Raw genomic sequence first — 20,716 nt, forward strand, 5'->3', positions numbered from 1 at the left:
TATGTTTCCAAGTGTAAAATCTTAAAAACTATAAGCAATTTGAATGTGAGGTACTTGTTTGAATATTTGGTTTTGTAAGAGATTTATTGAAGGCAAAGAAACCTGGGAAATTCCAAAATAAGGTAAACCCTCTTGCAACCACAAGAAAAGGATATAAAAGGACAAAACAGAGCAATTGAGGGGTCGATATGGGGGAATTACAAAGAATGTGAAAACCTTGCAACCACATGAAATACACAAATGTCATTGTCACAAAGATAATGAGACCACACTGTTGTCTCTTACGTCTGTGTTTGTTTTGATCTGATCATCGATGAAGAACCACACATAAAACAAAGCCACATTTTAAATAGACCCAATCAATCCACACCTCTCTTCACATGCCCATTCAATCGAATCTCCTCTCATTTCTTCTTTTGTTTTGTTGGACCTAGATAGAATCAAAGAACACACAAAAGTGTCAAAACACTTATCGCTACTATAACCTCCACCATCTTCATCATCTCTCCTTATAAACCACTCTACTACTCTACCCATCTCTAAGCTCTTTATAAGCAATGGTGAGTTTTAGTTCTCTGTTTTTTTGTTCATTCTGTTTTCTCTGTCTTAATGGTTTTGATTGTCTTTAAAGGTTCATGTATCATCGCATGGAGCAAAAGATGGCTCGGAAGAAGCTTTCGACTACAGAGGAAATCCACCTGATAAGTCCAAAACCGGTGGATGGTTAGGCGCCGGTTTAATCTTAGGTACAATTTCCAATCTTCATATCATACAAAAACCAAAACATCCTCTGTTTCTAAGCTCCTCTCTGTTTTTATTTTAACTAAAATATTTCCCCTGTTTCTTAGCTCCTCTGTTTTTTTCTTTTAACTAACATATTTCCTCTATTTCTTAGCTCTTATGATTTTTATTTTAACTAAAATATTACCTCTGTTTTTCAGCTCTTCAGTTTTTTTTATTTTAACTAAAATAATTCCTCTGTTTCTAAGCTCCTCTGTTTTTCTTGTAACTAAAATGTTCCTCTGTTTCTAAGCTCCTCTCTGTTTTGTTTCATTTAACTAAATGTGAAGGGAGTGAGCTATCGGAGAGAATATGCGTGATGGGCATATCTATGAATCTAGTGACGTACCTTGTCGGAGATTTACACATCTCATCAGCAAAATCAGCGACCATAGTCACAAATTTCATGGGAACTCTCAACCTCTTAGGACTTCTTGGTGGTTTCTTGGCTGACGCTAAACTCGGTCGCTACAAGATGGTCGCAATAGCTGCCTCTGTCACAGCTCTGGTAAAAACTCTAAAACGTGGCCTTGTAGCTTTGATAGGCTCGTAAACTCTCTGATTCTTTGCTTAATGTGAAAAACAGGGAGTGCTGCTATTGACAGTGTCTACAACCATCCCAAGCATGAGACCGCCACCATGTGACGATTTCAGAAGACTTCACCATCAGTGCGTAGAGGCAAATGGTCATCAGTTAGCTCTTCTCTACGTCGCTCTCTACACCATAGCTCTAGGCGGCGGAGGAATCAAATCCAACGTCTCGGGCTTCGGGTCTGACCAGTTCGACACGAGTGATCCTAAAGAAGAGAAGCAGATGATCTTCTTCTTCAATAGATTCTATTTCTCCATCAGCCTCGGATCTCTCTTCGCCGTGATTGTTCTGGTTTACGTCCAGGACAACGTGGGAAGAGGCTGGGGCTACGGGATCTCGGCCGCGACTATGGTGGTCGCGGCCGTGGTTTTGCTCTGCGGAACGAAACTGTACCGTTTCAAGAAACCTAGAGGAAGCCCTTTCACTGTTATATGGAGGGTTGGTTACTTGGCGTGGAAGAAAAGAAACGAGAGTTACCCTTCAAATCCTAGTCTTTTAAACGGTTACGGCAACACAACGGTTCCCCACACAGAGAGGCTAAAGCGTTTGGACAAAGCCGCGGTTGTCACAAACGAGAAGGATTCGTGGAGCGTGTCGACGGTTACACAGGTCGAACAAGTGAAGCTAGTTGTGAAATTGATTCCCATTTGGGCAACGAACATTCTCTTCTGGACGATTTACTCCCAGATGACTACATTCACAGTGGAACAAGCCACGTTTATGGAGCGTAAAGTCGGGTCTTTCACCGTACCCGCAGGCTCATACTCGGCTTTTCTCATTCTCACGATTCTTCTCTTCACTTCCCTTAATGAGAGAGTCTTTGTGCCTTTAACAAGAATGATCACAAAGAAACCTCAAGGACTCACCAGCCTCCAGAGGATTGGAGTTGGGCTCGTGTTCTCAATGGCTGCAATGGCTGTTGCAGCGGTTATAGAGAACGCTAGACGCGAGGCAGAGGTCGCTAAGGGGATGAAGATAAGCGCGTTTTGGTTGATTCCACAGTATTTCTTGGTTGGTGCGGGTGAAGCGTTTGCTTACGTTGGACAGCTTGAGTTCTTTATAAGAGAAGCACCAGAGAGGATGAAATCTATGAGCACCGGATTGTTTCTAAGCACGGTTTCGATGGGATTCTTTGTGAGCAGCTTGCTTGTTTCTATTGTGGATAAAGTTACGCACAAGACGTGGCTTAGAAGCAACCTCAACAAAGCGAGACTGAACTACTTCTACTGGTTACTTGTTGTCTTGGGAGCTCTGAATTTCTTCGTTTTTCTTCTGTTTGCGATGAAGCATCAGTATAAAGCTGATATGATTAGTGTTGGGGTTGATGATTCAGTGGAGAAGGGTAAGGATAGCGAAAAAGAAAAGTCTGAGTTTGAGCTTAAGGACATTCCATAAAAACAGAGATTTGTCTTACTAGTTTCTTGATCGCTTGCTTGTAATTTGCTTTGAATATTTTCATTTTGTTTTCGTAATTTTAAGTATAGTGTTCTTTTTTTGCCACATTCAGGAATCTTTATTATACAGGGAAGGATTTCTCTCTCCATCTTGCCTATCAGTAACATTTATTTTTAGTGGATGTTAGTATGGATGACTTATCAAAATCAAAATGGCCTTATATTCCCCCTTTCAATCCACATATTCGATAAAAAAACGTTTAAACAGAAAACCATCAACTCTATCTACATATTAGTTTAATAGACACGCTAAATGATTTTATGCGCGTAACCAACTTTGTAAAGAATAATTTTATTTAAAAAAATAATTACCAATTTTTTTTTAACGTCTGATTGAAATATTAACAATTAATTTCTAATTTTCTTTACCGTTTTAAAAAATAAAACTAAACTCATAAGTACTTGCATATTATTTAGTTTTCCATTTGTCTTTACTATATTTGAATTTAATTCTGATTTAGTTAAGCATAGTAAAAATAATTATCTAGATAACAAAAATTTAGAGTAGATTTTGTTTTATGTAGTTTCGCTAAACTATATTCCATCCGTTTCGATTTCATTGTCATTGTAGAAAAACATTTTTGTTTCAAAATAAGTGTTGTTTTAGAGTTTCAATGCAAAATTTATTAATAAGATTTTCTACTTTATTTTTCTGTTGGTTGAAATATGGTTAGATGTATAGGTAATTGTGTTTTTATTTTGAAAATATACAAAATCATATATTTTATTAATATGTGTACATACACCTAAAATGATAATTAAAATAAAACGGAGAGTGTACTAAATCAATTAAATTTATCTATTTAATTTATTTTAATCAATGTATGTAGATGATATATTGACTTTACAAGTTGTCAAATTTATTTAGATTTAAATGACATATCTATCTATATATATATGCAAACTAAATAGACTCATATGAACATAAATGGTTAAAACTGGTAAAAATACAAGATATCAAGAATTAATACTTCACATTCCACAACCGACGTCATAAATTGCTTTGTGTTGTAACCTATTAAAGGCACAAAACCTCTTCTACAACATGACCACTTATTCTCGTTGCAGGTACACAAGAAACTTCTCGGTAACACTAGCTTTCCTAGAATAATCTTAACAAACCAACCAAACAATCTCTTCAAACTCACTCAGTAAAATCTCGTAAAACTTTGTGTGATGTTAGATTAAAAGAGACAAAAGCAGTCGAAAACAATATCTCTCATGTTTGTCTATAAAAGAAAGGCTTAGTGTCTTCTCATAGGCATGAATGCTCACTTCCATAAACAACATCAATCTTGAACTCCACCAACAATTCAGCCTCTTGTTGTTTGTAAGTGCCGAGATAACTTCATTGACATTCCAGAGTCTTATTTTCATAAGCTTCTTAGTGACTTCTTCCTCGAAATCAAACAAGAATATGTCTTCATGAAAGCGAGTGAAGGATAATGGATGGACCTTGAAATAACCGAAGAGGAAATCGCTCCAATGTTTCTTTGTCTTGAAGGATAATGGATGGACGTTTGTGAAGAATTTTCCAACAAGAAAGAGCATTAGATCAAGTAGACTATCAATGATAAATGTTTTTTTCTCTCTCTGATTCTATAATCTTGCCTTTATGCAAAACAAACCCTACTTCAAAAGAAATACTGAGTTTGATTACCTAATATCATGAAGCTTTTAAAAATTTTCATTTTGTTTAATTACTTATCTTTTCCAAACCGTCCTTTGTAGAACTAATACAGCTTTTTACATAAAATTTGATTAACGAAAATGTATTAAACTAACTTTGTGCTATTTTAGAATCTTTAATAATAAAGTTAAACTATCTGTCTTCTTAGGCATCCACCTCATCAATCACCTAGGGAGGAATTAATACACGTGGCACCTCAATTACGTTCTGGGCTTTTGAGTTCTGAGATTAGCCGGGCCTTAATGTGTTTAAGTTATTTTTCTATCCCAGATTCCCAGTCACCCTAGGCTTCTCCATCGCAGGTTTGTACATCGGCCGCAGAATTTTCTAGATGAAAAACGAAGAAAAAAATCTGAGGAGGTTACAACGTTTCGTTTGGATCGCTTTTATTTGTAATTTCACCACTCCTCAACATTCAATTCGACTCATTGTGTTTCCAGAGTAACTTACTGGAGCTTCAATTATAAATACCCCTCATCCAGAGATGAAGATTACAGCTTTTACTGAAGCAGAAGAATACTCTGTTCAACTTTCCGGTTATTACAATGGTGAATCTCCAAATCCTTCTAGCCGTTTTGAGAACTGGGCGGTGCTCCGACAGGTTGCTGCGATTCTGGGAGGGAGGCTAGAAATTTGAGAAAAGGCGGTGAGCTAATGTGTCTTGACATGCTCTTTGTCGATGAGAATGTAAGCATTCTTTCCCATGATTTTTTTTTACATTGTATTAGACTTTAGCGGAGATAGCGATTGTTCCTTATCATTGTCTAAACATTTTTATTCAAGGATCTATTAGTGCGAACCGTCAACTTAGGTTCTGGGAACGTCTCAGTGAAGGGTCTCTCTACACGTCAAGTGGTTTTGATGTCACACGCAGCAGCCCCAATTTTCGGTTGTCTGATGCTCCCTTCTCGATTCGGTTCAATGATGGAACCTCTCTTGAGAAGAAAACGGATACCTATGGATTCAAATGTGGGATTCTTATGGCAAAAATATCATCAATACTTTCAATGATTTGATCTCTCAGGCAGAGAAAAACGAGTACGGTTTCCAAATGGGAGGAAAATCTATCTAAATATATTGAATTATATCTTTGCTATCTATATAAATGTTTATAATGTACATGTAGAGTCCGAAGTACCAAGAGATTGTTAATATTCGCTTAGGTGATGGATCAATGAGACGTGGTCAGGTCTGTGAGGTTGATGGATGGCGAGAAAACTGTTGTCCAGGTATTCTAGATTGAATTTAGACACTACACCAATGCAATTGGCTGTACAGGTTTGATGTTCTCAATAACTTATTTTCTTTTGGTTGCAGGTTTTTGAATTAACATCTGAAATTAGCACCGTTCAATTCACTAAGGTATTTACTATGATTATTTTTAACTGTCTTGCAGTCTAAAGCGTAAATCAGTTGAGATTAGTCTTATGGATGTTACGTGATACGTCTCAGAAACAAACCTTCCCACTAATGTTATCTATCTTTTTTATTAACCAACACAAACTAACCAGATGTTGTTCGTTTGATTTCAGTTATTGTTGGGCAAGCAAAGGGAATCAAAAACACTTTTAGCGGTGAAAGCCAGAATATTCAACGAATCATTGTAAACCTAAGTATTGAGAGGTTGTACCACCTGGACGAACTTAAATACGTTGAACGGTTTGAAAGTGGTGAAAGTTTTGGTTGAACATGTTTTTGATGGCACTTTGTCCTCACTCAGCAGGCACACCACTGTTTTTCTAAGTGTTTTTGACGTCCTCGCCACCAACTTCGATGAGAAGTGACGAGCCTAATGTCATTGTTGGTTAGTGGTATGGATTGCTCAGTAACTTTGAGCATTTTATAACTCTAACCTTTAATTGCTTACTTCTTTTCCTCCTAGGCCGGCTCTTCGTAAATGATACTTAAGGAACTCATTTATTCTGACAAACAGTGTCTTGCTAGCCATAGATTCCTCGATGCGTTAGCATATATACAACTCCCGTTTTAACTCTCAAGTTAACTCAACTCTCAAGTTAACGTATCTTAGTTTTCAGTCTTAGTGCACTTAACATTATGCAGGGAATGTGTTAAGGACATCGGTTCTTCCTCAGCCTCAACCAAGTATGGAGGTGTCCAGAAACTCGAATGCGTCACAGATGCGGAGTTTAATGCATATGTTCTGAGTCACAGGTCTGGAACACAACATGTACGGCTGTACCCTCTTAAACAGGTCTAACATGTAACTTAGACGAATTAGCTTTGTACAAAAACCCAAAACATACAATGTAACTGTTAAAAGTGAATGGTTTTGTTGGAACGTTGTAGCCCATGTGATCGTAATAGACTGCAGGCTTTTTATTTTTGTTTTCTATGTGTTTTTTCACCTAAGCTTCTACTCTGTTTAATGAGTTTCTTACCTTTTTTTTGGAACAAGAGTTTTACTTATGCAATGGTTTAAGACGGTCAACTATAAACTTTGTTCTACAAATATTTATTTATACTTAGTGTCTGGAATAAATACATGACAACAACAAGTTTCCGAGGCTACTTCAGCCTTTAATCTACGTTCATAAAAAAACATTGAAAGGGAAGAGTACATCCAGTCCACATTAACATTTTAGGTAAAATCCACAAAACCTAACGCTGTCTCTTCTAAGTTTCAAAACTCAATAACAGAAGAGTAAGAGGAAGACATTAGTACATCCAGTCCACATTAACATTATGTTAAAATGCAGTCGTTTATGAAGTTTATATATCATTGTGGAAACTCTGACAATACAAAAAGTATACTATAAACATCTTATAATCTGGAATATTTTTGTATTTTATTTGAAAAATTATTTTTCTTCTATATATATAATCAAAAAAGACATTTAATGAACTTATGAATGATACGAAAACAACAAGGAAGTTAATTTAAATATATGCTTACGAAGGTACAAAGTGAAACATGTTACAAGTATGAATTTGATTTGGCATATAAAGCTTCTCTTTCTCATCTCTATCTTTATGACCGTCGTGAAACATACTAAGCGGCGTTGTTGTCCGTGTTTACCTTCTTCTCATGGCTTATCGATCATCATGAACTTGCACCAGCTAGGAGAATTACCACATCAGTCTCTATTGAAGCTGTCGAAGAAGTTTGGTCCTGTAATGTTACTGAAATCAACAGTTATAATTGTCTCCCCTGAAACAGAAAAACAAGTTCTTAGAGATCACGACCTCCATTGGTGCAGCAGTCCAAGCGTATATATTTTCATAACTCCAGTTCTTTTTCTTTACTTCTTAGTTAGTTCTTGACTGTCTTCAGAAAGTTATATAAAATGGGCTTTCTTATAACTATCGATACATTACTTTCCTCCCACTACTCCAACGTTACATAGCAAATCTACAATATAAATACGAATGTTACTATCCAAAGAACTCATCACTCCCTCCAACTCAATCATTATAGTTTGTTTCAAATCTAAAACTATAGTGCAGTCACAGATACAACGAAGTCATGTTAGCTCCAGTCCACTTAAACTATTGATATTTGGTGAAAAATGCAGGTCATACGTATCTCTTGAATGGTGAATGTAGAAATTAAAAAAAAACATGGAAAGAAGCATATTACACATCCATTCATTAGACATACTAAAAAGTGATGGATTTAAGTTACAATTCATTTGGTGCGTAAGCAGAACCTGGAGCATCTACGGTTGAGGAGAATGTGGGACATCAGCCACCATGGCTCTCAATCAAGTACATATCACAAAAAGCTAACGAGAAAACTACGTTGAGGAAGGTAGCCCAAATAATATTAATGTTGAACTTTTTGCTACTAACCAAATAAACAATCACTTGGAGATATAGATAATACTTGAACTCAAGTACTGAGATCAGACGTCGGAAAAAAAATTTAATACATAAAAACTTATATCTTATAACAAATACAACACATTAGGCTTAACAAATAACAATGAATAAATACCATTCATCTCTCTTTATTTTTATTATGTTTATTTTACTCTTAAGCTTCCAGCTTAGAGTTTATAGGTCTTTAGACAAGGAACATGGTTGGATATATGCAAAGTAATTGTGTGAATTTATCAATTGATCTTATATAATAATTAAAAGGAATAACTAAACAATTTAGCTATTATATTTTCTAAACTAGATTAGTTTTATTGAAAACTTTCCACAATATAAAAGTTAAACATTTTATATGATATCAATATAATAAAACTATATCACAAAATAAAATCAAAAACAAAAACAAATATAATAACACTATTCTATGAAAAATAATTTAAAATAATAATAATAGAAAATCCGGCGCGTAGCGCCGGCCAACCCCTAGTATTTTATAATGTTACTGTTAAACACAAATGGAGCCAATCCCCCACCCCCACATTTTGTAAAACGAAAAACTGACAGACAAACTAACTAAATTTAAAACTAAAAGAATAATATAATTAGCGAAACAAAAAAATAAGTTGGTTGCTTGGAGGTTCCAGATTCATCGTTACGAGGAAACGATGGTCAGACAGAGATGCCAAATAGTTTTCTCCCTCTCCTCCCACCATTTTTATCAAACCTCTTCATCTTCTCTATTTATAACCTAATTTTCCATTTCAGACAACAACATAAACTCACTAATCATTTACAAACATAAACTTGAGCAGGAACCGAAGAAAAGGACCGTGTTACCCTTTTCTTCTTCCTCTCTTTCCTTCCCACCACCACCATCTCTTCTCCCTCTCCGGGAACGTTAATTCAAGATTCGCCCTTTCTAGTCTTATAACGATGGGAACCGAAGTCATCAGGCCTCAGGACTGTTTGGTTAACCGGATGAGAGATTCTCCGGCGACCATTTTTCACCATCCCCGGAGAAATCATTCTCACCGGAGACCGCCTCTCCGACCTGACCAAAGGAGACGGTTCGGATCCGTTGACTTCAGAACGACCGCGAAGGACGTCGTTAGGAGAAGAGGAGAGTCTTTTGATTCGTTTTCGAACATCAAGGCTCGGAGATCAAATGCACCGGAAGTCTCTCCCGACGATATCTACGCCGGGTCTTCCATTTTCCTTGTTTCTCCGGCGCCGAGCTCGCTACCTTTGCCGTCGTTCTCGAGGAGAAACGCGAAAAGCCAGGTCGTTGTTGTTTCCGTTGATGATTCGGCGTCTCAGAATCTCCGGCGACTTCTCCGGCTTGAATTTTGAGTTAACGCGGGAAACTTAACGGGATCGTCAGCTATATAACGGTTCTCATGTGTATTTAAATCTGGGAATCGTCTCCGTTATTGTTTTACTAATCTGTCCTTCCTTTGAATAATTTGTTATAGAATGGGATGGGTCTGAGTGATCGTATAAAAAAAGTACAGGGTCAGATTTAGAAACAAATGTTAAATATTAGCTGACTTTTCAGTTTTATTTGGTTCTATGGATTTAAAAGAAAAATATTATTCGAGATCGGAATATTAATTAGTTACAAAATATGGGCACAACCGAATTATATTAAAAGTTAATAAAAACTATTAGCTTTTTTTTTTGTCGGCTAATAATAATTGTTCATTCCTTTTGTAAAAGATCCATGTTTTAGAATTTTCGCACTTTTTAATAAAACATATTAAAACTTAGCAATAAATGCATAGTTTTTTGTAATTTTGGATTTCCAATATTTTTAAACCAATAAAATTTTAAGAAATGCAATTAATGTTTTTAAACTTCACAATTTTTTATTATTAGTTGACAAAAATTACACTGAAAATATAAAATATGTATATTTTTGAAACAAATGTTTTCTCTAGAATATGATTTTTTTAGGAATGGAAAGAGTACTAAACTTAAAAAATGTAGATCAAAATGTTATGACTATGTTTAGCCCATGTTCTCAAACGCGCCCGCGTTGAACGTTTACGCGGTGAGTAAACGTGAATCGGTTCTTCACTGTGGCGTCTTGTACCAAATCGTTCAAAAACTCAGATTTTTAAATTTATAAGTTTCAAATCATAAATAAGGTTGAAGATCTGTTATAGTAAGGTAAAAATACAAAAAAACCGAGTTAAAACAGCCCAAAACCGTGAAGAAAAAGGATAGAAGCGGAAGGTAGGGTTTCAGATCGATAAAACTGGGAAAGAAGATAAGGATATTTAAGTCATTTCGACTTCATTAAAGTACCCAAACGCATACACAAGTATTCGAACTCGTCACTAGAACTGCATGTGGAAACACGGAAAACCACCAGACTACAATGCACTTTAGGTTTTAATACACAGATTATAATGATATATAATAAAATCATGTAAAACTAGTTCCCGAGTAATCCTCGATTATTCTCCGACTCTCTTTCAACTCGCAAGGTCCGGACCATCCGCACGCGTTATGCCTAGCATAATTTCGAACAGGGTGTTTAGCTAAGTTTGGTTGAAATTGAGAGGCATTTGTGACATGATGGTCTGGACTCGAAGAACGCCTAAAGCGCATCGAAACAATTCCGCCCCTTAAATATAAATTTACTTACATATTTAAGTATAAAATCAGAACAACATAAAGTATTATTAAAAATAATATATGTATTACATTTTTTATGAATTATTTTTAACTTTCAATAAATTATTTTAGCCGACTCAATTGATATAATCGACCATTCCATTTAATGGTTCATAAGCAATAGAAACATCTCATCTATTACCCCTATATGTTTAGAGACAATCTATAGAGGACCCAGTCTAATTTTTTTTATAAATTCATTTATTTATAATTCGTAAATTAATACATTTACCGATTTATCGTGATTTCTAACCTAATCTAATAAACATAATCGTTGACAATTTTTTCTTTCATTTTCTTCTTTCTTTTCTTCTTTTCCTCTCTTTTCTCTGCGACTTCTCTCGTTCTTTATCTCTTCTTTCTTTTTTTCTCTACAAAATATCAAATCAGATTTGCTGTAAGTGATGAAACAACTGTCGAAGGTTATGGAAACAACACCAATGGCGATTCTTCTTCTTCTCGTACTATAAATCTGTTCAAAACAGCCACGGCTCAACCTATGTGCTCCATATCTGTGTTTTTTTATATAGAGTTTTATTGTAAGATTACGACTTTTGTATGAGTTCATCAATGGCTCCAGAAGTGATTGGATTATATTTCTTTTTGTTATGTATGTTTTCAATTTAGGGTTGTTAAAGAATATTCTGGCATTTTTGTGATTTAGGTTTCTTCTTGTTCTTGTTCTCTCTTTTAAGACATTTTTCATGTTTTTTTATTTATTTCATCTTCAGATCTCAGATCTCAGATCTGATTTTAGTAGTACTCAGTATAACTAGTATAACATTGTTTATGATATATACCTAACACATTAGTAGTACGCAGTATTATAAATATGACTCAGTATAACTAGTAAAACTCAATGTAACTAGTATAACTAGGTATATCTAACTCCCTAGTAGTACGCAGTATTACAAGTATAACTAGTATAACTTAGTAGAACTCGGTATAACTACACCTCAGTAGTACTCAGTATAACTCAGTATAACCAAGTATAATTCAGTATAACTAACATCAGTATTACCTACTAGAACTAAGTACAATTAAGTAAAACTATACGATACAATGTAGTATCCGAAACTTGAAATTTTAAAAATTCAAAATTTTGAAATTTTGAAAATTTGAAAATTTGAGATTATTATTTATTTTAGAAAATAATAATTTCGAAAATAAAATAGGGCAAAATCGGGTTTTCATATTTCATTAAAGCAATGAGGGTATAGAAGATTTGAGATGCTTATTGGAGATTGCTCTATCACATATAGAGATATGAGAGAAGTTGGCTCTAAGCAATACTCAAACATGGATAATTTCTTATTAGTTTTCTACCAGAGAAATGCTAATTTAAGGAAATTTATAATTTAATCGAATCCTATTATTTTAACTTGCATAATTTTATTGATTTTCTGGAAATTTGTGAAAAAGCATAAGTTAATTTATGATATATGTTTCTTCAGATTTCTGAAATCTTAAAATAGATAGTAAAATTTACAAAAAAATAAAGAGAAGAAAAATAATTTTACATGGAAGATTGGAAGAAACAATATTTCAGCGGAAATAACAATCAAATAAGTGAATAACAAAAGATACTATTTTTTCACAAAATGCTGAAAACAAAAGTATTTTTATATATAAAAGAAACAAAGTTGTTTTTTTAAAAGAAACTAAAATGTAAAAAATGAAATAACTAAGAGATTTTTTAGCCCGATAGTATTTTTTTAGTCAAAACTATCGTATCTCAACTGAGATTGCGACCACATCTCATTTGTTATCCCCAAAAAAAGGGAAAAAACAAATTAACAAAAGAAAACTGAGCTCGAACCTTCCACCAGCAAGACAAATACCATAGAACCTACAACCACTATACCGAAGAGACATGATTTTTTTTGTCGTCCTTAAATACTTTATGAACTCTGGCGCTTAAAGCCCTAGTTTTGTAGGTCTATTTAATGGGCACTAGATCTCGATTCGTATAACTGCGCGGATTTTTGTTTTCATTTATTTTTATATAAATATTTTGTTTTCAATTATAAATTAGTATATATATTATAATATATGTGTCTATCAATTTTTTAAACATAATAAGTGTACGATATATTTTCTTCATTGAATATATTATTTTAAACTTTCACATGTATTTGTATCTTCTTATATATATTTTTTTTGGATTATTATTTCATTATTAAAATCATAACTATATATATAAAGATTAGTAAAATATTTTTTTACTGTCATATTCAAAAGTATTGTAACATTTCACAAAATTTAGAAAGTTTTTAAAAAATTAAACTTTTCGCTTCATTGATTTATATTATCAAGTAAATAATTAAACATTTAGTTTTTGTTTAATTTTTAAAATAAAATATAAAGTTTAAAATTTATGTTCATTTGTTTAAGGTAGTAAAGATTAATCATTGTTAGATAATATGATTTTTTTTATTTAAAAAAAAAAATCTTTATAATTTTAAAAGTTAACATCGACAAATATTTAAATATTTAACATATAGAGGTATAGAATTACAACATTAAATTATATCTATTTAATTTATACTATCTATAAATCTATCTATAAATCCAATGAATCATCTATTCTTTAAATTTCAATTATTGATTGTCCAATAAAAATTTCTGGTAGGCCTAAAATTTAAATGATAAGATTATAGATTAAATGTAATATAACTTTCTATGAATAAGTCCATTAGGTTCATTTAAAAAAAAATCATACATGGATCAAAGGTTGTGACTTCTGTTTTAATATATAAGATGAATAATGTTAAAAAAAACGAGCATGAATATTATTCAAAGCTCTTTTTTTTTGTTTTACAATCTTCAAACACACTTCGAAACGAGAAGTGGGGATCATTCTAAATTTCTGATATGGTTCAAGAAAATCTTTATTTTGTTTAGACATTTGAAATTTTGAGAAATAAACATTTGAGAATCATCAACCTATAATAATATATTTTAAAATATGTCATAATTCTTTTCTAAGAATATATCATAATTCTGTTTCGAAAATATGTCATATATATAAACCACTAATCACATTATATAAATGTTCTGAAATACAGATTCATTTTCCAATAATCAACGTGACGTTGTTGGCACGTACGTACTTTAGTATATCGATTGTGAAGTCATTTTTTGCTGACCTACCCCCCAGATCTTTTTCGCCACACATCTTACTTACCACCAAGAGGGTGCTAGTATTCTAGAAATCGAATATGTCATAAGTTTTGGATACCTACCACATTTTTTTTCTGCCACACACTAAACTTACCACCACATCCCCTCTTGGGTAACTCTATCACTCTCACTACGACTTCAATTTGGAACGTTTTGTCTACCAATAGATTAATTAAGTCTTTTTGAGGCAATCATTCAAAATATCAGAACGCCTACGGTACTAAATGCACAACGACACTAGCTAAACCATATGGTTAACTTGACGGGGACACATTTCTTTTCGTTTTTGGCTTGTAGCGAACGGACAGTGCAATGTTTCAACTGTTACAGCCTTAAATATAACAGTAGTAAACAGGTCGATAGATGTTGGGTCCTTAATACCAAAAATATACTGAGTATAATGTAAAACATATACTGAGTATTATGTAAAACATATACTGAGTGAGTCAAAAAACTGTGTGCACTTTATTTTAATCAGTGCAAGTTTGTAATATCTCCTTAAAACACCTCCAATGATGCCATTTTTTGGGTGTGGAAACCTTATTAGTTCAATCGTTTGACTAAAAGTTCATTAATGCTTCTACACTAGGAGATCTAAATTTCAATTCTCAGAGAAAACTATTTATTAAACAATTATGTAGGCTACTGAAGAAAGGTTTACAAAGAATCTTCAACATGGTGCAAGTAAACCCGCTCAGGCGTGGATCTTTATAAGACGGCTCTTGTGATGCAGTTAGACATAGATCATCATAAGAGAGATAGTATTGTCGGTTGTCGAATCATCTATGTAATCTTTCTAATAATTGTAATATCCTGTAATAAATCAGCGTTAAAAAAATGTCATTTTTGAGTATTTCAATAATTAAAGAGAAAAAAATAAGAGAATGACATGAGAGAAATAGAGTAAAAGAGTTTAATATAAAATGTTTTTCGATATTCTTTTAAAATTCATATACACAAATCAGCTTACAAATGAATTTACCTTTAATCAAGTATTTAATATATTAAAAATAATAATTTCTAATAAATTATTAGTTTTATATAGATTAGAACCTCAGTGCGCAACCCCAATGATTAACTCTGGTTTCTTAGCCGGGGTTCTTAACTCATGATTTGACACTTTTTTTTAAGACTTTTCGACTAAGAGACGGCTCTTAGAGCACCTCCAATGGGGGTTCTACCCATTGAAGTTCTAAACTTACCATATATGTATATATATATATATATATATATATGTATGTAGCTGTAGGGTCCATTATTTTGGGAATAACCCCTCTTAAAGGCTCTTAAAGCTTTGTTTTAAGAGCCTTTAGGAGGGGTTCTTCCCAAAATAATAGACCACACAACTACATACATATATACAATATATACATATACATATATGCAAGTTTAGAACTCGAACTCCAATGGATAGAACCCCATGGAAGGTGCTCTTGTATCTCTTATTTAAGAGACACTTCTTAGTTTTTCTTAGTTAAAATCTAAAAAAAGTTAAAAACCGTCTCTTACCCCAAACTAAGAATCCCAGTTAAGAGACTTAGGCTAATCATGGTCTCAAGGTTGTTCTTACGAACTTGCACTGTTTAGTATATTGATAGATATAGGCCTGGGCACGGATCGGATATCCGGATTTTTGAAGGTAATTGTGATTTGCTTCGTATGTCACGGATATCTAATTTTTCGATTTCCTTTGCTTCGGAAAAATACGGATATTCGGAAAAACGGATATCCGGAAAATAAATAGATATTTGCGGATATTTACGAATACTTACGGATATCTCATATGTTTTGATTAATACAAATAATCTTAAAAATTTGATACAAATTTGTTTTGTAAAATATTTTTTTGCATGATATATATATGATAAAAATTAAAAGAAGTAGTGAATCTACATATTTTGTAAAAAAAATTGAACTTAGTTAACAATTTTAATAACACAAAACTTAAGAAAAAATTATAATTATCATAAATGTGTTCTCTTCCTTTTATGTAATACTTTTATATAAGTAATAATGTGAATAGAATTTATCAAATCATATGTTAGAATAATAATTATATAATTTTATACATTAAAAACTTTAAATATAATCAAGATATACATGTATTTATATATTGCCGGATAGGATCGGATATCCGCTTCCCAAAATTTTAATATTTGTGATTTGCTTCAATTTAATTTTAATATTTGTGATTTGCTTCGATTTTAACGGATATTGATTTTTAGTATTTGCTTTGATTCGAAAGTTTACGGATATCCAGAATTTTCGGATCGAATCGAAACGAATAACGAATCGAATCAAATTTAGTACTCCTCATCAGTATCTTTTTTTAAAGAAAGTGGTTATTTTATTTTATTTTTGGTCAATGAAAAGTGGTTAATTGGTTAACAATCTAGCATTTAACAATCAAGCTACAACTGATAATTAAAAAAAACTTATAATTACACACACGATATATAGTTTAAAAACTAGCATATGTGATCATGAAAAATATGCTTTAATCCATGCAAATACTAGGGTCAAACGGCGACATGGCTAGGGTTTTGGGCGACAAGATAGGCGATTGTCAGATCCAAAACTTTTGACGGCGCTTCACGACAAGACCATCGTAACTTACCTCCTACACAAGGAAGACTACACCACACTTCTTGCTAGGTTTTGTAAGGTTATAACTGCTATAATAACTTGAGTTTTAGCGTTCTGCTACGGTTTTTCACTCTTTCCAGGAAGTAGATCTATTGTTTTTCAAGTAACCCTTACGTCTCTCTTTGAGATCCTCTAGCCGTGTGCTAAGCTGGTGGTGTTTGCCCTATTTCGAAACGATGAGATCACAATCCAACCTAATCCGCCAAGGAGGGAATCCTTCCGAGACAAGACGCCAGCTGGATCTAACGGAGGAGGACGAGATCATCCGTATCCCAGCATGTGATCTTACTGCGGCGTCTGAACGCTTCAAAAGAACCCTAATTGGAAGAGTTCTACACAGAAGAGGCAGAAGTGTTGAAGCGATGATTGCCCTTCTTCCGAGAGCCCGCATCTGGAATGTGGAAGGGAGAGCTCGTGGGGTTAATCTGGGTAATGGTAGTTTCCGCTTTGATTTTCATAAGGAGGACGATCTTAACATGGTGTTGAACAAGAGGCCATGTCATTTCAACCACTGGATTTTTGCTCTGGAACGTTGGGAACCATCAACAAGTGAGAACTTTCCCAACACGATCCCCTTCTGGATCAAGATCACTGGGGTCCCAGTCCACTTCTGGAATGATGATACTTTCAGTGCAATTGCAAAAGCTCTGGGAAAAAGTTGGATATTGACGCAAAGAATGCTCGTATTCAAGTCTCCATCGATGCTGATAGACTTCTTAAGCTGGAGGGAAGGATTGAATTCCCTAATGGAGATTTTGGAAAAGTATACATGACGTACGAAGGTCTCAACCGGCACTGCTTTGGGTGCAAGCGTATCTCTCATGATATATACTCTTGCTTGGACTTGTCTTCGGAAGAGCGAGAACCGAAGATAAAAGAATTTCGGGAGCTCAATGCAACAGGAGCATAGTCTCTCTCTTACCAGGCACTGACTGGACCGGTAGGGAATTTCAGAGGCAACGTACCTAATAATAAGAGACCTCGTTCCCCCAATGGTGATGTTTCCCAAAGATCACCAATGCGGGCAGGACTTCCTGGACAATCCAGAGGTGAAAAGCGACATACGGAATCAGAAAGCTACTGGACTGCGAAAGCCAACTCGGGCCGTGATGCTCCTCCAAAGTTGATAGAGAGAAGAAGAATAGAAGGATATGAGCGATACCCACACCATCAGGGAAAGACTACAGTTTGGAATCGACTTGATGATTGGCCTGATGGAAACCAGTGGATTACAATTCTCGGCCAAGGAAGACTTCGATGGAACGCCAGGAACGCCAGAGAGGACGCGATCTGTATAGACCAAGGGAGCGACATTACTCTCATCAGTCACAAGCTTCCCAACAAACTTGGAGACCACGGGCTCAGAGAAATGAGGGTAAAAGCTGCAGCCCCTCCAGAACGGTTACAAACCCGAAATATCAAAGTGCTCCTACCCCTGAGAAAGCAGACTCGCAACAAACCATATGAGGAGGGTTACAAGTGCGTAATGGTCCGGATGGACAAGGTACAGGAGTTCTCGTGGTACACAAGAATGAGACTTCGGAAGAAAGACTGAGACGCCTCAAAGGAAAAGCAATTATGTGTGAAGACCTGTCGGCTAAATCTCCATGCTCGGCCTTCTGACAGGCTCCATACGCGATTATTACTAGGGACAGAGGTACTGTTGTAATCAGGGAGGGAGGAATTCGCTCGCCCCCACATGCTCCCAGGTATGTTCCACCTCCTCTGAGACTTAGGGATGAAACTGAGGAACCTAGCCTAGACCTAGTCAATTTGATGAATTCGAAACACATAGATGATATGGTCCTGACTAGGGAGGAAGAAGCGGAGGTTGACAAGCTTGCAGATGAGTTTGGTGACGTAGACATGGATGAGGATATGGTCCAAAATGATGATCTTCTGATTGACGAGCCTGGCTATGACGCGGAGATTATTGATGCTATATCACAACTTTCTCCAGAAAATGCTGTGAAAAAAGAAAATGGTGCAACTACAGGAGCGGAGAAGGAACAACAACCTACCACCATGGACCAAATGAAGAACAAAAGCGCCGGTTCATCTAAGATCCTGCATGCAAGTTCAGGCCAGAGTAGGGCGGGTGGTACAGGGGAGGAAAAAAGAAAAGCTACCAAAGCTCGGAACTGAAGGGAGCTCAAGCATTAAAGAAAATAAATGCGTTAAGAGGACGCCCATCCCCAAGGAAGAGAGGCTCGGGTAATGGAAAAAAAAACTTAGCTTTCTTGCTGTCCCTCGTCATGAGGTGTTTACATCTGCTAAATGTACGATGTTGTTTTGTGTTTCAGGTTCTGTGGGGTCCCAGAAACTACCCAGTAAGAAGATATGAATACAATTTCATGGAACTGTCAAGGGGCCGGAGCCTATTTGACCAAGCAACATCTCTGGGAGTTACATCATTTTTTCGCACCTTCTTTTCTTTTTCTTTCTGAACAAAAAACTCTCGTTCCTTTTTGCAAGACTTTCAAGTTTCTTTTGGTTATAATAAATTGTTTACCATGGAACCGGAAGGTCGAAGTGGTGGACTAGCACTTTTTTATATGGATTCTTATGATTTGTCGATTCTCTGTTTCGATAAACGTATGATTGATATTGCAGCTACTATAGAGGGACACAAAGTCTTTATGATATTTTTTTATGGTGATCCGGTCGACGAGTGCCGAGACTATGTTTGGGAAAGATTGACCCGTATGAGCTCTTCTAGAACTGGTGCATGGCTAATGAGTGGAGATTTTAATGAGATTATCGGAAACCATGAGAAGAAAGGAGGAAGAAAAAGGCCTGAGACATCTTTCCTGGCATTCAAATCCATGCTAGCTGATTGTGGAATGGTTGAATTCCCTTATAAGGGTAATCCGATGTCCTGGATGGGGTATAGAAGTACCGGTAAAGTCCAATGTCGTTTAGACCGCACTATAGGCAATGAAGAATGGCACCATTTGTTTTCCCACACCAATGTGGAGTATCTTAAGCTATGGGGTTCTGACCATCGTCCTATTCTAACTCGAGTCCAATCAAGATCAATAAGACTCCGTAGAAGCTTCAAGTTTGATAGACGATGGCTCGATAAGGACGGCCTAAAGGAAGCCATTGAAGCGGGATGGGGACCAGAAGAAGCCGATGGAAACCGCACTCTCCATATCAAGTTATGTGATGTGCGTCGGGCAATCTCAAGATGGAAAAGATCTACCCCCTCCAACACGCAAAAAAATATTGAGATCATCAAGGAACAGCTAGAGAAAGCCCAAACCGATGATACTGTCACGACTGAGGAGCTTTTGAATCTTAAATGGAACCTCTGTACAGCTTTCAGGGAAGAGGAATTATATTGGAGACATAAGAGCCGTGCTTTGTGGTTAAAAGATGGAGATAGGTGTTAACTTGAAGAAAAGAAATGGAGAAACCAAAGATGGTGAGTTGTGTTGAGGATGGTGCAAAGATAGGGCAAGAGCTTAAGAGAGTGTCTATCAATAGTTATGAAGTGTCTTGAGATAACTAGAAGTGATCTGATGGTGGTTCTAAGCAAGGGCAAAGTCTAGGAAAGACTTAGAAGAGTGTTGAGGAGCAAATGGACGAGTGTGCAAAGATAGGGTAAGGCCGGTACGGCCATGTACGGATGAGTTACGGATCTGTACGGATGGTGGACATACCAAAAGAGTATACTCGGTCATTTGTGAGTCTTAGGCTTGGTGCAAACTTAGGGTGTCTATGTACGGACATGGCATGATCCGTACATGCTCTAAGGTTTGTGATCAACCTAACTTGAGTCTCAAGGAAGAAGAAACCCGTGAGGCTTCATGTATAAAGAAGCCATGAGGATATTCAAACTTGGGGGCGCGG

General features: G+C 35.4%; 3 protein-coding genes and 1 long non-coding RNA gene across 4 annotated transcripts; 3 read left to right on the forward strand and 1 right to left on the reverse strand.

Moving 5' to 3' along the window:
- The first annotated feature begins 314 nt into the window (after window positions 1-314).
- Window positions 315-2,874, forward strand: LOC106406528 (protein NRT1/ PTR FAMILY 6.4-like). Its single transcript, XM_013847213.3, has 4 exons — window positions 315-560; window positions 632-746; window positions 1,071-1,288; window positions 1,367-2,874. Exons 1-4 carry the CDS (start codon window positions 558-560, stop codon window positions 2,765-2,767), a joined length of 1,737 nt encoding a protein of 578 aa, XP_013702667.2. The 5' UTR covers window positions 315-557; the 3' UTR covers window positions 2,768-2,874.
- A 5,840-nt stretch (window positions 2,875-8,714) lies between these two features.
- On the forward strand, window positions 8,715-9,984 carry LOC106405357. Its single transcript, XM_013845915.3, has one exon. It carries the CDS (start codon window positions 9,287-9,289, stop codon window positions 9,701-9,703), a length of 417 nt encoding a protein of 138 aa, XP_013701369.2. The 5' UTR covers window positions 8,715-9,286; the 3' UTR covers window positions 9,704-9,984.
- A 1,341-nt stretch (window positions 9,985-11,325) lies between these two features.
- On the reverse strand, window positions 11,326-12,972 carry LOC125580231. Its single transcript, XR_007317985.1, has 2 exons — window positions 11,530-12,972; window positions 11,326-11,496 (listed from the first exon to the last, which is right to left on the reverse strand). It is a non-coding gene; the product is annotated as an uncharacterized LOC125580231 (long non-coding RNA).
- A 4,065-nt stretch (window positions 12,973-17,037) lies between these two features.
- LOC125580000 lies at window positions 17,038-17,634 on the forward strand. The gene has a single exon (XM_048743929.1). The coding sequence runs from the start codon at window positions 17,038-17,040 to the stop codon at window positions 17,632-17,634; it is 597 nt and encodes a 198-aa protein (XP_048599886.1).
- Window positions 17,635-20,716: the final 3,082 nt, after the last annotated feature.

Source organism: Brassica napus, chromosome C1 (genome assembly GCF_020379485.1).
Source record: "Brassica napus cultivar Da-Ae chromosome C1, Da-Ae, whole genome shotgun sequence".
Lineage (NCBI taxonomy): Eukaryota > Viridiplantae > Streptophyta > Magnoliopsida > Brassicales > Brassicaceae > Brassica > Brassica napus.

What these genes read in the sequence shown, in the direction of transcription:
- LOC106406528 (XM_013847213.3), top strand. An exon ending in AGGCGCCGGTTTAATCTTAG is followed by an intron (nt 747 to 1,070) that starts GTACAATTTCCA and finishes CTAAATGTGAAG; the next exon opens with GGAGTGAGCTATCGGAGAGA. An exon ending in CTGCCTCTGTCACAGCTCTG is followed by an intron (nt 1,289 to 1,366) that starts GTAAAAACTCTA and finishes TGTGAAAAACAG; the next exon opens with GGAGTGCTGCTATTGACAGT.
- LOC106405357 (XM_013845915.3), top strand. Translation starts at nt 9,287, where the DNA reads ATGGGAACCGAAGTCATCAGGCCTCAGGACTGTTTGGTTAACCGGATG.
- LOC125580000 (XM_048743929.1), top strand. Translation starts at nt 17,038, where the DNA reads ATGAGATCACAATCCAACCTAATCCGCCAAGGAGGGAATCCTTCCGAG.